Raw genomic sequence first — 17,416 nt, forward strand, 5'->3', positions numbered from 1 at the left:
ATGCCTAGATTTCACTCATTTACCAAATTTACATTCCATACTGCTTAAAGTTGGCGAGAAACTTTTTTGGAATACAATGAAGAAACTTGTTGGTGCAATTGGTTTCAAGCATGTTGGCGACCTGATCCCTTCATTAATCGTAGCCAGCTGCTGTGGTTATTATAAAGCAGCCTACTTGCTGGGAGTCATTTTTGAGACAGGTCTGGGTGTGGAAGTACAACTATCAAAGGTAACACAATTTGGCAGGTTATTGAGGTGAACAGGCCTTTCGTATACTTCGATTTTATATCCATGATAGGCTTATTTTCCTTCAGTTCTAAACTTACTATAACTAGGCAACTGTGAGAGCACAGTCTTGAGCAAGTTTTAGACATCTTCAACAAAGGATCAAGATTATCTAAGAAATATTTGATGGCAATGGACAGGGCAAATGTTCCTTGATGTTTGTAAATTTAAGGTGGGATTGATTTGATTTAATCAGGTCTGTACTCCAGCAAAGAACAGAGATTGGTGGACGAAACAAAGAGTAAATCCCATCTGATTCATCTTCTACCATCCAATGATAGAAGATGAATCAAATGGGCTTTAGTCTTTGATAGAAAGGTGATGAAGTTGCTGACTAACCATTGCAATCAATTGCTTGCCTTTAGTCTACAAAACACACAGACCTGAATGAGGAAAACTTCAATGGTCGAAAGTCACCTGTTCCTCTCGAGCATGTTATACTTCTTATATCATTGCTCAAATTACTAATACCACAGTATATCCCAAAATAACTCTTCTAACTTGCATTTAGAAGAATTGATACAATTTGACTCTATTTTTTGCCAGCTGCCTGTTCCATGAATGAGGCATTGATTCGCCAATAACCCTCGCATTGATTTGGCATGGGAAGGAAGTGCTAACAGTTATGAATCTCACATGGGGAAATAGAACTATGGGATTTCTGGATGTTAGAGTTATAGAAGGCTACAGCACAGAAACAGGCCCTTCGGCCCATTTGTCTGTGTTGAACCATTAGTCTGTCTAGTCCCAAAAACCTGCACCCAGACCATACCCCCTAAACTGCCCCCCCCCTCCATGTACCTATCTGAATTTCTCTTAAATGTTGAAACCAAACCCGCACCCACTGCTTGTGTTGACAGCTCGTACCACACTCTCATTACTCTCTGAGTAAAGCTCCCCCCATGGTCCGCTTAAGTGTTTCACTTTTCATCCTTAACCTATGACCTCTAGTTGAGGTCTCACCCAACCTCCGTGGAAAAAACTTGCTTCCATTTACCCTATCTATACTCCTCATAATTTTGTATACCTCTATCAAATATCCTCTCAATCTTCTATGTTCTAGGGAATAAAGTTCTAACCTATACAATTTATCCAAGTCCTGGCAACATCCTTGTAAATTTTTTCTGCACTCTTTCAATCTTATTCATATTTTTCCTGTAGGTAGGTGACCTAACCTGGACGGAATACTCTAGATTAGGCCTCACCAACATCCCTCTGTTCAATCACACTCCTCAGTGCCCTACTGCTTACCATGTAAGACTTACTCTGGTTGGTCCTCCCAAAGTGCAACATCTCACACTTGTCTGAATTAAATTCCATCTGCCATTTTTCAGCCCATTTTTCCAGCTGGTTCAGATCCTACTGCAAGCTTTGATAGTCTTCCTCGCTGTCCACTACAATCTTGGCGTCATCTGCAAATTTACTGATCCAGTTAACCACATTATTGTCCAGATTGTTGGTAACAATGGACCCAGCACTGATTCCTGTACCGCACCAATAGTCATAGGCCTCCAGTCAGAGTGGCAACCATTTACTACCACTCCCTGGCTTCTCCGACAAAGTCAATCTCTAATCCAATTTACTCCCTCATCTTGAATGCCGAATGACTGAACCTTCTCGACCAACTTCCCATGCAGGACCTTGTCAAAGACCTTGCTAACATCCATGCAGAAAGCATCCACTACCTTGCCTTCATCAACTTTCCTGGTAGCTTCTTCTAAAAATTCTATAAGATTGGTTAGATGCGACCTACCATGCACAAAGCCACATTGACTATCCCTAATCAGTCCCAGTCTATCCAAATACTTTATATTCAGTCCCTTACAATACCTTTCAATAACTTTCCCTCTACTTAGAGTCTTTCTTAAACGACAGAATTGCATTAGCTATCCTCCAATCCTCTGCCACCTCACCTGTGGCTAAGATGTTTTAAATAACCATGCTAGGGCCCCTGAAATTTCTGCACTGCCCTCCCATAGAGTTCAGGGATCACTTTGTCAGACCCTGGCGATTTATCCACTCTAATTCGCCTCAAGACAGCAAACACCTCCTCTTCTGTAATCTGTATAGGGTCCATGACCTTGCTGCTGTTTTGCTTCACTTCGAAAGACCATTTCCCAAGTAAATACAGATGCAAAAAATCCATTTCAGATCTCCCCCAGCTCTTTTGGATCCACACATAGATTATTTCTCTGATCTTCCAGAGTCCAATTTGGTCCCCTGCTATCTTTTTGCTCTTAATATATCTGTAGAAGTCCTTGGGATTCTCCTTCACCTTGTCTGCTACAGCAACCTCATGCCTTCTTCTAGCTCTCCTGATTTTCTTCTTAAGTGCCTTCTTGCATTTCATATGCTTCTCAGGTACCTCTTTTGTTCCTACCTGCTATACACCCTCTCTTTTCTTAACCAAGGCCTCAATATCTCTCAAAAACCAAGGTTCCCTAAACCTGTTCTCCTTGTCTTTTATTCTAACAGGAACTTATAAAATTTCTGTACTCTCAAAATTTAATTTACCAAGTACATCATTGCCAGAAAACAACCTATCCCAATCCACACTTGCCAGATTCTTTCTGATACCATCAAAATTGGCCTTAATCCAATTCAGAGTCTCAACCCAAGGACCAGATCTATCCTTTTCCATAATTACCTTGAAACTAATGGCATTATAATCACTAGATGCAAAGTTTTCCCAACACAAACTTCTGTCACCTGCCCTACCTCATTCCCTAATATGAGATCTAGTATCACACTCTCTCTAGTTGGGACTTTTATGTACCAATTAAGGAAGCTTTCCTGAACACACTTGATAAATTCTTTCCCATCCAGCCTTTTTACAGTGTGGGAGTCCCACTCAATATGTGGAAAGTTAAAATCAACTGCAACTTGTGTTTCTTGGAACAATCTGCAATCTCTATAAATTTGCTCTTCTAAATCCCATGGAACATTGGGTGGTTTATAATATAGCTCCACTAACGTGGTCTTACCCTTCTTATTTCTCAGTTCTACCCATAAAGCATCACTAGACGAGCTGTCTAGCCTGTCCTGACTAAGCACTGCTGTGATACTTTTCCTGACTAGTAACTCCTCCTCCTTTAATCTCTCCCTCTCTATCACGTATAAAACAACGGAACCCCGGAACATTGAGCTCCTAGTCCTGCCGCTTCTGCGACCAAGTCTCATTAATGGCTGCAATGCCAAAATTTCACACACTGTTCCACGTCCCAAGCTCATCTGTCTTTCCTACTACACTCCTTGCCTTGAAATATATGCTGTTCAGAATTATGGCAGATCATGGCAGATTAGTTCTGCCATGATCAACCTTTCATTCCTGACTTGGTATGCAGGCCTAACAACATCTTTCTCCACAACTACTCCATCATTTTTTCTAGTGCTCAGGTTCCCACGCCCTGCAGCTCCTGTTTAAACCACCCCTTCCCCAACATACAGCACTAGCAAGCCTTCCCATTAGAATATTAGTCCCCTTCCAGTTCAGGTGCAAACTGTCCCTTCTGTACAGGTCCCACCTTCCCTGGAAGGGAGTCCAATGATCCAAAAATTTAAAGCTCTCCCTCTTGCACCACCTCCTTAGCCATGTGTTAAACCGTATGGTCTTCCTACGTATGTGGCGCGGGCAGCAAACCTGACATCACAATCCTGGAGGTCCTGTCCTTTAACTTAGCATCTAACTCCCTGAACTCACCTTGCAGGACCTTGTCACTCCTCCTACCCATGACATTAGTAACAACATGGACTGTGACCTCTGGCTGCTCACCTCTCCCACTAAAAATCTTGTGGACTCAATCTGAGATTCCCTGACCCTGGCATGCAGAAAGCAACATACCATTTGAGAATCTCGTTCTTGTCCACAGAATGTCCTTTCTGTTCCCTTTACCAACAAATCCCCTATCACTACAGCTCACCCACCCCCCACCCCAATAGTATCCAAGGTGGTATACCTGTTGTTGAGAGGAACGTCCACAAGGGGACTCGGCACTGGCTACTTATCCCTTTTCCCCCTCAAGAAGGTCACCCATATACCTGTGTCCTGCACCTTGAGTGTAACGACCTCCCTGTATGTCCTGTTTATCAACCTCCCCCCGCCCCCCCCAAATGATCCGGAGGCATCAACTTCATGGATCCTATACCAATTACAGAGAAGGAGGTGTTTGCTGTCCTGATGCAAATCAGGGTGGATAAATCCCCAGGGTCTGACAAAGTGATCCCTGAGGTGTTTCCTCGGACCCTATGGGAGGCAAATGCAGAAAATACTGGGGCCCTGGCAGAGATATTTAAATCATCCTTAGTGACCAGAAGTTTGGAGGACAACCAATGTTGTTCCGCTGTTTAAGAAAGGCTGTAAGCAAAAAATCAGGAAGTTATAGGCCAGTGAGTCTGACATCAGTGATGCAAAAGTTATAGGAAGGAACACTAAGGGACTGGATATATATAAGTATTTGGATAGACATGGACTGATTAAGGATAGTCAGCATGGCTTCATGTGTGGTAGATCATGTCTAACCAATCTTATAGAGTTTTTCGAGGAAGTTACCAGGAAAGTGGATGAAGACGAGGCAGTGGCTGTTGTCTATATGGACTTTAGCAAGGCATTTGACAAGGTTCTGCATGGGAGGTTGGTAAAAAAGGCTCAGTCACTCAGCATTCAATGTGAGGTAGTAAATTGGATGAGACATTGGCTTTGTGGGAGAAGCCAGAGAGTGGTAGTAGATGGTTGCTTCTCTGACCAGAGACCTGTGACTAGAGATGTGCAGCAGGGATCACTGCTGGCTCCGTTGTTGTTTGTCATCCATATCAATGACAGGATGATCTGTACCGGGACCATAGCCCTCCATACCTCTACCACCCACATACCTATCCAAACTTTGCTTAAGCAATGAAATTGAGCTCGCATGCACCATTTGTGCTGGCAGCTCATTCCACACTCTCACAACCCCGTGAGCGAAGAAGTTTCCTGTCACGTTTTCCCTTGAATTTTTCACCTTTCACCCTTAACTGGATGAGTAAATTTGTGGATGTCACCAAGATTGGGGGTGTAGTGAACAGTGAGGAAGGTTATCATGGCTTGCAGAGGTATCTGGACCAGCTGGAAAAATAGGCTGAAAATGGCAGATGGTATTTAATGCAGAAAAGTGCGGGGTGTTGCACTTCGGTAGTACCAACCGGGGTAGGTCTTACACAGTGAACTGTAGGGCACTGAGGTGTGTGATAGAGCAAAGGGATTTGGAAATACAGGTTTCATAATTCATTGAAAGTGGTCTCATGGGTATATAGGGTTATAAAGAAAGCTTTTGGCTCATTGGGCTTCTTAAATCAAAGTATTGAGTACAGGAAATGGAATGTTATGTTGAAATTGTTTAAAATGTTTGTGAGGCCTAATTTGTACTATAGCTGCAGTTTTGGTCAGCTACCTACAGGAAAGATGTAAATAAAGTTGAAAGGTACAGAGTAAATTTACAAGGTTGTTGCTGGGTCTGAGGGACCTGAGTTATAAGGTTAGGACTGTATGCCTTAGAGCTTAGACGATTGAGAGGAGATTTGATAGAGGTATACAAAATGATGAGGGCTATAGATCGGGTAAATGCAAGTAGGCTTTTTCCACTGAGGTTTAGGTAGGACTACAACCAGAGATCATGGGCTAAGGGTGAAAGGAGAAAAGTTTAAGGGAAACATGAAAGGAAGCTTCTTCACTCAGAGGGTCATGAGTGTGTGGAATAACCAGCTAGCACAAGTGATGCATGTGAGCAAGTTTCAAGATTTAAGAGAAGTTTGGATAGGTACATGGATGGTAGGGGTATGGAGGGCTATGGGAATGCAGGTCGATGGGACTAGGCAGTTTAAAAGATTTTGGCACGGACTAGATGGGCTGAAGGCCCTGCTTCTATGCTGTCCTTCTCTATGACTCTTTCTCTCTGCACGTTGGTCAGCATCTGTGGATGGAGATGTGAAACAGCTCATGTTTCAGGACTAGTAGCCTTCATTAGAACGGGGGATGAAAAACAATTTTGTGTTCAGTAGGAGAGAAGAAGGAGAAATGTGCAAAGCAAAGGGATAAAGAAGCTAGATTTGCTGATAACTGCCCCCATTAACCTATTTGAACCCATCTCACCAAAGATTTTTGCTTTGTTCTACATATTCCTCTTCTATTGAGAACTCTATTTTTCCATTCAGGGTTCTAGACCTGAAATGTTAAATGTTTCTTCTTCCATAGATACTGCCTGCCCAGCTGTGTGTTTACAACATTTTCTGTTCTTTCATATTTCGAGTGTCTGCAGTTTTCATTTTTTTTTTGCTGAAGGTGTTTGCGATCAGCATTTTCTCAAAAACTCTCTTGTGTGGGGCTGTTGAATGGACCTTTTGTATGACAAAGTGAGCTCTCAACTTCACAGTTAACCTTGTATTGGCCTTGCACCTTATTATCTGACAGCACTGCACTTCCTCTCTATCTGTAACACTTTATTCTGCATAATATAATTGTTTTTTTTTCCCCTTTGAACTACCTGCATGTACTGGTGTGATGAAAGGATCTGCATAGGTGGCTTACAAAACAGTCTTGGTACATGTGACAATAATAAACCATTTTACCAATTTCTCATTGAACATTATCATGATGGAAATTGCTGGTTCTGGAGCTGAGGGTTTTGTTAATCTGGCTATAAAGAGCTGGAGAGAAAACATGTAACCACAGTGGGCCAAGCAGAAGTTGTTGGAACCTCACCCTGAGAGAAATTCATGGTAGAAATAAGAGTTAATTTGTTTGGCTCAAATAGACTATTCATTCAAACAAAAAAGTATTTTTTTAAAATTTTGCTTTATTGCAAAGTTTTAAGTTGCTTTGAATGAGTAAACTGAATGAATTCAGCTGGTTGTTCTATAAATTCTCTTTGCCATGAAGTGAGGGAGAAGTTCTATGTATGTTACATAGGTTACCTTTGTTACTTGGCAATATCTTAATTTATGATTATGTTTTAAATTACATACCATTTACACTTATTTAATCTTGTGTCTATCAAACCAAATCTGATCATTTGTAGATGAATTTTGACTGGCAAACATTAGAGAAAAGTTCACTAATTCTTTTCTTTCTCTATAAACACACTGGGCCTTCATTGATAATACAACCAAAGAGTACAATCATGATAGATAATTGTTGCATGCGGTAATTAAAGTAGCAACCCATTGATATTTCATCAGGGCATGCTGTATAGTCTGGTTGCTGCACAAGGAAATGACAGACTTGCATTAATGCACCTTGGATACAAGCATAATCAGGGTATCGATGGTTACTCCTGGGATTATGATGCATCATATGGTTACTACTTAAACATTGCCCAACGTACTGTTAAAGATCGGCACGTATTTGATGGAGAACAGGCGAGTGTTATTTTACGGCATTTTCTAAATAATGAGAATATCTGTTATTGTTCCTGGGTATATTAGTGTATATATTTGCTGGCATCTTTATCCTCTTTTTTTTTTGGTTTCTTAGGGTTGTTTTAGCTTGGAATGGTGGTGGAGACAAGCTCCCACTACCTACTAAATGCTCCCAATGGCGTGCATCTCAAATAGTCTTTGACAACCAAGTTCAGCACCTGGCCTTCACGTGTGGCTTAGCTACTAAGCTTGGCAGAACCATTTCTACTGACTGGAGAAGGGGCAAATGTGCTTTACTGGCAATTAAAAACCAGTTGCTTTAGGCAGATGGGGCTCATCAGCCATGCTTGGCAGCTCATCGAGCAGAGGAAAACTCTGATCTCAAACCTCCACTGCCTTGCAGCTTTACCACTCATGGGGAGGGCTTCGGGAGTAAACCCCGAGGAAAAATCCAGAGATTGTATCCCTAAGGCAGTCCTACGTTGAGTTCAATGTTGACTGGCACCTTCTGCAACACCGCTGGTGCCAGACTCTGCTCTTCTTTTGGATTCATCAGCTGTATGGCGAGGGGGCACCTGCTGCATGGGTAACAGCATGCCCTCTATATCATAGTGCCCTGGCTTGCGTATCACATCAACACCTGGGGCGCAACATCCTTGGTCGACCCCGATTAACGGACAGCCTCAACCTTTTCTTTCACTATCTCATCCCTACCATTGTGTCTCTCTTCATTTCATCCCTCAAAAACAGCTGGATCCATTGGGCGGGTCTTGTCATATACAACCTTTCCTCTGCATATCTTTCTGACACCTGTCTGTCCTCTCCATATAAAGACTGAGAGTCAGAGGTGAATGGAACTCCTTGTACATTTCATTTCATTGGTGATCGCAACCTGTGTTATTGAAGTTGTATCATCCGTGCATATCTCCAATTAGTCATGGAAAGTCTCTCTTCATTTAAATTCCAAACCTATTGGTTCATGGGACATTACTTGCCTTCCAACTGAAAGGCTTGTTAAGGCATTTCACGAGTCACCACGTTTCTGTGTGAAGTCACATATTGCCCCTAGTGAACTACATTTGGTTTTGCAACAATCTGAAAGTTCAGTAATACTAACTTCATATTTCAGTCTCAACTATCATAATTGATTTTGAGCTCATGGTCCAGACCTCTGGGTTGCTACTTAGGAACTTAACTGCTATGCTATGCTACACTACCCTATTAATTCATTCAAGGTGCAGACATTTCAAATAATGAGCCTGAACCACCGGGGGAGTTTTAGCCACAGACAATGTTATCAGCACTTGCAATGACCACCACCCTTTCACACCCCTCTTCCCCTGAGACCAGGATCATTCTTCCCATATGGCTCAGCTGGTGTGCAAAATTATCCCCCATTGCTCAATCTACAGTTGAAGTCAGAAGTTTACATACACTTAGGTTGAAGTCATTAAAACTCATTGTTTAACCACTCCACAGATTTCATATTAGCAAACTATAGTTTAAGCAAGACGTTGAGGACACCTACTTTGTGCATGACACGAGTAATTTTTCCAACAATTGTTAACAGACAGATTATTTCACTTTTAATTGACTATATCAAACAAAATCAAAAGAAATCATCCAAGACCTCAGAAAAAAAATGTGGAGCTCCACAAGTCTGGTTCATCCTTGGGAGCAATTTCCAAACACCTGAAGGTACCACGTTCATCTGTACAAACAATAGTATGCAAGTATAAACACCATTGGACCATGCAGCTGTCATACCGCTCAGGAAGGAGACGCATCTGTCTCCTAGAGATGAACGTACTTTGGTGCGAAAAGTGAAAATCAATCCCAGAACAACAGCAAAGGACCTTGTGAAGATGCTGGAGGAAACAGGTAGACAAGTATCTATATCCACAGTAAAACGAGTCCTATATCGACATAACCTGAAAGACTGCTCAGCAAGGAAGAAGCCACTGCTCCAAAACTGCCATAAAAAAGCCAGACTACGATTTTCAAGTGCACATGGGGACAAAGATCTTACTTTTTGGAGAAATGTCCTCTAGTCTGATGAAACAAAAATTGAACTGTTTGGCCATAATGACCATCATTATGTTTGGAAGAAAAAGAGTGAGGCTTGCAAGCCGAAGAACACCATCCTAACGGTGAAGCATGGGGGTGGCAGCATCATTTTGTGGGGGTGCTTTGCTGCAGGAGGGACTGGTGCACTTCACCAAATAGATGGCATCATGAGGAAGGAAAACTATGTGGATATATTGAAGCAACATCTCAAGACATCAGCCAGGAAGTTAAAGCTTGGTCGCAAATGGGTCTTCCAAATGGACAATGACCCCAAACATACTTCCAAAGTTGTGGCAAAATTGCTTAAAGACAACAAAGTCAAGGTATTGGAGTGACCATCACAAAGCCCTGACCTCAATCCGATAGAAAATTTGTGGGTAGACCTGAAAAAGCGTGTGCAAGCAAGGAGGCCTACAAACCTGACTCAGTTACATCAGTTCTGTCTGGAGGAATGGAACAAAATTCCAGCAACTTATTTTGAGAAGTTTGTGGAAGGCTACCAAAACGTTAGACCCAAGTTGAACAATTTAAAGGCAATGCTACCAAGTACTGACAAAGTGCATGTAAACTTCTAACCCACTGGGAATGTGATGAAGAAATAAAAGCTGAAATAAATCATTCTCTCTACTATTATTCTGACATTTCACATTCTTAAAATAGTGATCCTAACTGACCTAAGACAGGGAATGTTTTCTAGCATTAAATGTCAGGAATTGTGAAAAACTGAGTTTAAATGTATTTGGCTAAGTTTTATGTAAACTTCTGACTTCAATTGTATATTTAGTACTAGAATTATTCATCGATTGGTTGGAGTCACTATGCAATTTTCTTTTAGTATTTCTATATTGTAGTTTTCAACCTACAATTGGTTCTGTGTTTTTCTCCGTCTGTCAATGATTCTGCTTGTATCTGGTTGATAGCCACCCTTTCTCTCTGGAACCATGGGCCAGCGCATGTATTCCTGTCTGAAGTCTTAACAGCAAGTGTTAACGCTAGGTTTTGACATGCTTAATGACTTGCAGCCCAAGATGCCAGTGATACCTCATTTAGGACCAACCAACTTGCCCTTCAGAATGTAAACAGAAATAGTAAATTGATATCCAGAGGTTTCTCAGTGGTAAAAGCAACATGATCTCCTTTCTCAGACAGTGTCCAAAAGGAATGTTACACAGCGAAAGGTGTCAAACCATGAGCAACTGACCCAGAAGTCAAGTTCAATGATTTATGATAATGGTAACACTGTTCAATCTGGGAATGACCAGAGTAATATTCTCCTCTGGGAACAAGGGCTTTTAGATATGTATATTGAAATACATCTTCAATGCAGGACTGTATTTTTAGGTGTATATCTTTACAACATCTTTAACATGACTATTTAAAATAATTTTGCAATAATGTTTTGACTTTTCAGGCCTTTGTTGAACCAATAAGGTTAATGGATGATTCAGTTTTGCAGCGTCAAACTAAAGAAAACCATGACCTCTTTATATGGCTTAGATACCAGGCAGAGCGTGGAGATGCATTTGCTCAGGTATATGTTGCACATATTGGTGAGATTTTAATTAATCTGGTTGCCATTGAAGGGATGGGCCTTGGGTGGGGAGGAAGAGGAGGAAACGTAAAAGAGTTCTACTTTGGATAAACCTAGCCGATAGAAAATGACGCCTTGCCAAAAATAATCAGACAATTGGTTAAAGGAATGGTTGTGAGGATTTACTAAAACTATTGTGATAAGATCATCATGAAACATAAGAATCCTATTTATATTCATTAAGAACTTATGAATGCAGACTATTGGCAGCCAGGCATTTGCTGAACATTTTGAGATTATTTCCTATTAACTGTACTTATAATATAGGTTACTTAGAAAATAGTTTTGGATCTATTAATTGGTAATGTGAGATAACTTATTAATAATTGATATTAATTTTTCTCATTATTAAGTCATTAGATCTAGAGCCATGAGTAAATAATACAGTGGAAGTATTTCTCCTTAGCTAACCACAATTTACGAAGTATCCATTTGTGTTCACTAATCTGGACCCAAATTCATTTTTTTGATTTTTTTTAATCATTTGATTCTTCACACCATTTCCTTTGTATTGCCTATCAGATAAATCAGACATTTCGAATGTTGAAAGGCATGGACAGAGTGGATGTGGCAAAGTTGTTTCCCATGATGGGGGAGTCTAGTACGAGATGGCATGACTTAAGGATTGAAGGGGGTCCATTCAGAACAGAAATGCGAAGAAATTTTTTAGTCAGAGGGTGGTGAATCTATGGAATTTGTTGCCACGGGCAGCAGTGGAGGCCAAGTCATTGGGTGTATTTAAGGCAGAGATTGATAGGTATCTGAGTAGCCAGGGCATCAAAGGTTATGGTGAGAAGGTGGGGGAGTGGGACTAAATGGGAGAATGGATCAGCTCATGATAAAATGGTGGAGCAGACTCGATGGGCTGAATGGCCGACTTCTGCTCCTTTGTCTTATGGTCTTATGGTCTTATAATTTGCCACCCCTTTCCCAATCTCTCCCAAAACACTACTCCACTGCCCTTCTTGTGATCTTAGCATCTCGCAAACCCATTGTTATAACATTTAATTTACTTGTTGTTCCCAGTTTACAAGTAAATATCTCAACTGTCTATTTTCCTCTCCTCTGAATTAACAGTTTCATGCATTGGTAGGGGATACGCTTACCAATATTTGTCCTTTACCACTAATTCCATCAGTTAGAGCTGTGAATCCAAAAATCAGTACCTCAGTTTGTTTTTCCCCGAGTCACTAGGAAACAAGACTTGGCCCAGAATTTCATTGTAGTTGATTATATCAAGATTGCATTAAACAGTAGCTATGGCAACATAAAGTATAAGATCAAATCTCTCTACCATGTAATTAATATATGACCAAGTTCTCTTCAGCCAATGACATGGTGATCACACCCTCTTTCTGCACTTCACTCTTATTCAAAAGCTGATGGTAATTCATCTTACTCCACTTTCTAGTAAGCAAATCTTAAGGCATGGATTCCTTTCACTTCTATACAATTATCTATGGAATTCCCTCCTTAAAACCTAGTTCATGTCTTTAGAAACCCAACTTTGTCTGACATTTCGTACATTTCTCAGAAAATCACCACCAAAACTATTGATTTTTTTGTATTCTAAAGTCACTGTGTAAAGATGTTAATGATGAAGATGAAGGAGGAGGAATTATCAGTAATAGTGGAATATTTTCCAAAGTATTGCAAATAACTGTATTCCATCTGAATTAAGTATTAAAACTGTATTAAGTATAGGAATTAAATCTGAGTTTTAAGGATGCCCAGCCACAATAATAACATCTCCCTTTTAATAAGTGAATAGAATTGGTGAAATATTAACTATAATTTAATAAACATTGGAAAGTAATTGAAGATACAATCTGACTTAGTCAATCAACGTAAATAAAATGTTCTTTTACAGCAAAAACTTGCAAGAATGCTTTACTGGGGCCAACAGGGTATAACACGTGATGTGCAAGCTGCGTTAAAGTGGTATTCCAGAAGTGCAATGGAGTCAAAAGATCCAATATCATTGTATGAGTATGGACTTTTTCTTATTAAGGTAAGTGGTACATACTTCTGAATATAATTATTCAGGTACATTGGATTTAGTTGCTCTTTTATTTACATCAGAGTTAAGCATCATAGACCTCTGCTTGATTAGATAGTAGGCTAATGTATTGGTGTAAATACAGTCCCTATTTAACACTTGATTTGCATATCAGTTCACGAGAAGTATAAACGAACCAACATCAATGTTCTCTCTTGGGCAAATATCCCCTGTATTGAAACCCAGGTTGTACTCAGTTTGTTCTTTGGGCAGGCCATGCCATTGACATGCCCAATACCAGACTCTCAAAACAGGCACCCTTTTTCCTCAAGTATTGTCGTGAGAAGAGATTTTGAGATGTACTAAACAAAATATTCAAGGATAAACAGTTGAGGCCAGTTCATTGGCTATATTTAAGAGGGAGTTAGGTATGGCCCTTGTGGCTAAAGGGATCAGGGGGTATGGAGAGAAGGCAGGTACAGGGTTCTGAGTTGGATGATCAGCCATGATCATATTGAATGGTGGTGCAGGCTTGAATGGCCGAATGGCCTACTCCTGCACCTATTTTCTATGTTTCTATGTAATCAAATCTTTCTCTAAAAAATCCTTCATTCTCAGTAACTCCTGAGAAACACTGGCACATGGCTACTCCAAGTGGATAGGGAGCACTCGTGATGACACAGAGTATTAAGTCCACACAGGTCACCTTTTCACAAACCACCCATCCACCTCTCCCTGTATACCTCATGTTCCCACATTGGTCCCATCAGTCACCTCTGAACTCAGAAACATTGAGCAGCAGCAAGTCCCCTCAATCCTGAGAGAATGCCTGTAAAGAATTGTCTCATTCAAAAATACTCCCCACTAATCTCACTGCATGTGGCAAGCAAAGTCTTGGCAAAAATATGTCAGTTATAAATAATTACGATGTGTGCCTTTGCTGCAGAATGATCACAAAAAGAATGAATATTTGGACTCTGTTAATTCTATCTTTGCAGCTTATCCATATGTAATGACGTAATAAGCAGAAAATGCCAGGGATAACCATAAATGATCCCCAGAGTGTTAAATAAACAACTGTTCATTGCATTCCACAGTGCTGTTTCAGATCTTAGTTTTGGAGAATTTTAGCCATTTTTTGGAAGAATTGCTCATTTTAATTGCAATATTCACTACCATCTCCATTTTTGTATTATGCCAATTATGTTTTATCATTATTTTCATATAAACGTGATTATAAATTACTATAAAATGATTGCTGTTTCAAAATAAACCATTCATAATCACCACTCCTTGCTGGAGAAGGAAGAGCAGAAATAGAATTGTGGTTCCTTATGTTTACTCATAGATAATCTTCAGCAACTGGAATTGATTTGAAAATGTTCCTCTTTATATATCTGTACCTTTGAAACACTTCACTGGAAAGAGATGGGACGACAGTACAATACTTTATATCAATGAATGGGTGATGGTGTGCAGGAAGTGTGGAATAATGGATTGATCCTGAAGTACAAATGTTTACATTAATTCTGCAATGTTTTAACACTTTTTAGGGCCAAGGTGTGAAAAAGAATATAAGGTTGGGTTTAAGATTTATGAATGAAGCAGCCTCCAAGGTAAATATTCATATAAAGTAACTGTGCAAGTGGTTAGCTTTCATTTCTCTTTATTTATGTGAGTTTAATGTTGAGAATTAAGCAGTAGTCAAGCCTTCCCAGTGTTCATCCTGCAGACCTTATACCACAAACATTGAAAATCATTCTATGGTATATGACATGCGGCAGCATAAAAAGCACAGAAAAGTCCACATGGCCTCTGCCAACATTTACATGTCATACAAGTTTCTCCAGCCTATTCCTGTGTTCCAATTCATATTCCTTTCATAGAAACATAGAAACATAGAAAATAGGTGCAGGAGTAGGCCATTTCATGAATACATCAACCTCCTTCATATGTGTTTGTTTTATCCACATCTACCAACACAGTAGGATATCTGCATGGATTATACATTTCCTGAGAAACATGAGGCGCATTACTCCTCTCCTCACCCAACACGGGTCTCCTGCGAGCCTGCCATGGTATATGTCACCTTTATGCATGCACCCTTGTGCACTGACTACTCTTCTTTCCAGGACGCCTGGTCCTCTTAACCTTATCCCATTTCTCTCAGGTATTATACAGTATTTATGTCTCCTTGTTCTACACTAAGTTACAAATATAGTTCTTTGCAACTGGTCCTTTTTATATTTTTGGAGATTCTTATCGAAACTTCCCTTAGACTTCTCTTTTTCCAGCTATGTGCTTTTTACTGATTTGATACTGGCTGTTTCCATGATCTGTTAAAGTAAGCAAACCAATTATATCTTTCACATCTTTCTTGTGTTTATGTCTTTAATTCTGATAAATTGCTCCCGGACTAGCTAATTTAGTTCTCTTAGTGGACATGGAAAAGCAAGGACTTTCATCTAAGCTATTGAAGCTGTGCTTTGATCAGTAACAGAATGTGTTCCAAGCCCATTCGTATGGAAACTATCAGAAAATACAGTTTTATAACTGCAAGTACTAAGTTAATTTATTTTTAAAACAGGGATCCCATGAAGCACTTAATGGTTTGGGATGGTATTATGAAACCTATGAAAAGGATTTTGTGAAAGCAGCAGCTTATTGGGAAAAAGCAAAAAAAATGGGCAATCTCGATGCAATTCACAACCTTGGAGTGCTTTATGAGACTGGAAAATATCCTGGCAAACCCATCAAAAATGTGGTAAATATATACAGAATTCTGAACACTGATCATTTATTTATCATCAAAAATTATATTAGGTTTCGTTTTTGTAAACTTGCATTCTTTATTAACTTTTTCATCGCAATAGAATTAACATTTTGATCTGTCTTGCATATACTTCACATTTCCGTACAAAGTGAAGCAAGCTATTCACTACAGGAAACTCGGTGTGCAATAGCAGAGCAATTTTTAACTTTGCCAGTCATGCTCTGTCGTTCTATGATTCCTGTTGTTAAGTGGATTTTTAATCCACTTCGCAATTTTGTCTTGATATTAAATTTTGCACCCAACAGCACCACTACTGGCCACTCAGTGTAATAAACCCTCACCTAATCCTAATTTTGTGGGGACCGTGCCTCCTCCATCAGTGAGGGGGTATTGGGAATATCAGTTATACCTGAACAAATCCATAAACAAGCATACAAATAAGGAGTAGGAATAGTCTAGTTGGTCCCTGAAGCTTGCTCTACTTTTCAATAAAATTATGACTGGTCTGATTGTAACCTTAACCTCCCATACCTGTCTATCCACAGGTAACCTTTCACCAATTTCACCCCTTAGTTATCAAAAACCCACGGTATATTCCTTTATTTAAGAATAAGGAAAGACTCTTTGAGGAAGAGAGCTCCAAAGAATTTCAACTCTTGACAGAAAGCATTTTGCCTCAATGTTAGCAGTAATATACAACAGATTACTAACAGATCCCCAAAGGCCCATATTCTAGGGAATAATTTCTTCTATGCCTTGATGTACTTGCTCAGATATAGAAGAAATATTAATGTAAGGCTAAAATCCAGCATGTCAGGATCCTGCTGAGCTTATCGCCGTTCCATTGACGTCAATGGAAATCTGATGAATTGCACTGATTTTCAGCCAGTTTACAGTCATAATAAATACAGCACTGAAACAGACCCTTCTGCTCACCAAGTCAATGGTTACACCAATCCTACATTAGTCCCACTTTTTATTTTCCCTATATTTTCATTGCAGGGGGCTGGGAACCAGAGTGCCAGGGCAGTTACATTCCCCGCCCCCCCACATTTTTGATGGGTTTGTGGGAAAAGATGATGTTCAGCCTACATAAAAAGACAGGAAACAAAAGGTTGAGCTTGATGGGAATAATGTTCTGAGTTGCATCTATTGCAGTGCAAGAAGTATTGTGGATGAGCTTAGAGCATGGATCAGCACGTGGAATTATGACATTAATGAGACTTGGTGCAGCTCAAAGTTCCAGGTCTCCGTTGTTTTAGACATGATTGGGGGATTATTAAAGGGGTGAGGTGGCTTTCCTAGTCAGGAA

General features: G+C 40.1%; 1 protein-coding gene across 5 annotated transcripts in view; it reads left to right on the forward strand.

Annotated features, from left to right (window-relative positions):
- Positions 1-17,416, forward strand: part of LOC134344089 (protein sel-1 homolog 3-like) — a 129,011-nt gene that overhangs the window by 79,772 nt on the left and 31,823 nt on the right. For 4 of the 5 annotated variants that reach the window (XM_063043336.1, XM_063043332.1, XM_063043334.1 and 1 more), the window contains 6 exons: positions 9-229; positions 7,495-7,674; positions 11,153-11,272; positions 13,203-13,343; positions 14,885-14,947; positions 15,919-16,095. In XM_063043336.1, the coding sequence (XP_062899406.1) occupies positions 9-229; positions 7,495-7,674; positions 11,153-11,272; positions 13,203-13,343; positions 14,885-14,947; positions 15,919-16,095 (902 nt within the window). The remainder of the gene's footprint in view (positions 1-8; positions 230-7,494; positions 7,675-11,152; positions 11,273-13,202; positions 13,344-14,884; positions 14,948-15,918; positions 16,096-17,416) is intronic. The other variant, XM_063043337.1, reaches the window with a different exon arrangement.

Source organism: Mobula hypostoma, chromosome 3, assembly GCF_963921235.1.
Source record: "Mobula hypostoma chromosome 3, sMobHyp1.1, whole genome shotgun sequence".
NCBI classification, from domain to species: Eukaryota; Metazoa; Chordata; class Chondrichthyes; order Myliobatiformes; family Myliobatidae; genus Mobula; species Mobula hypostoma.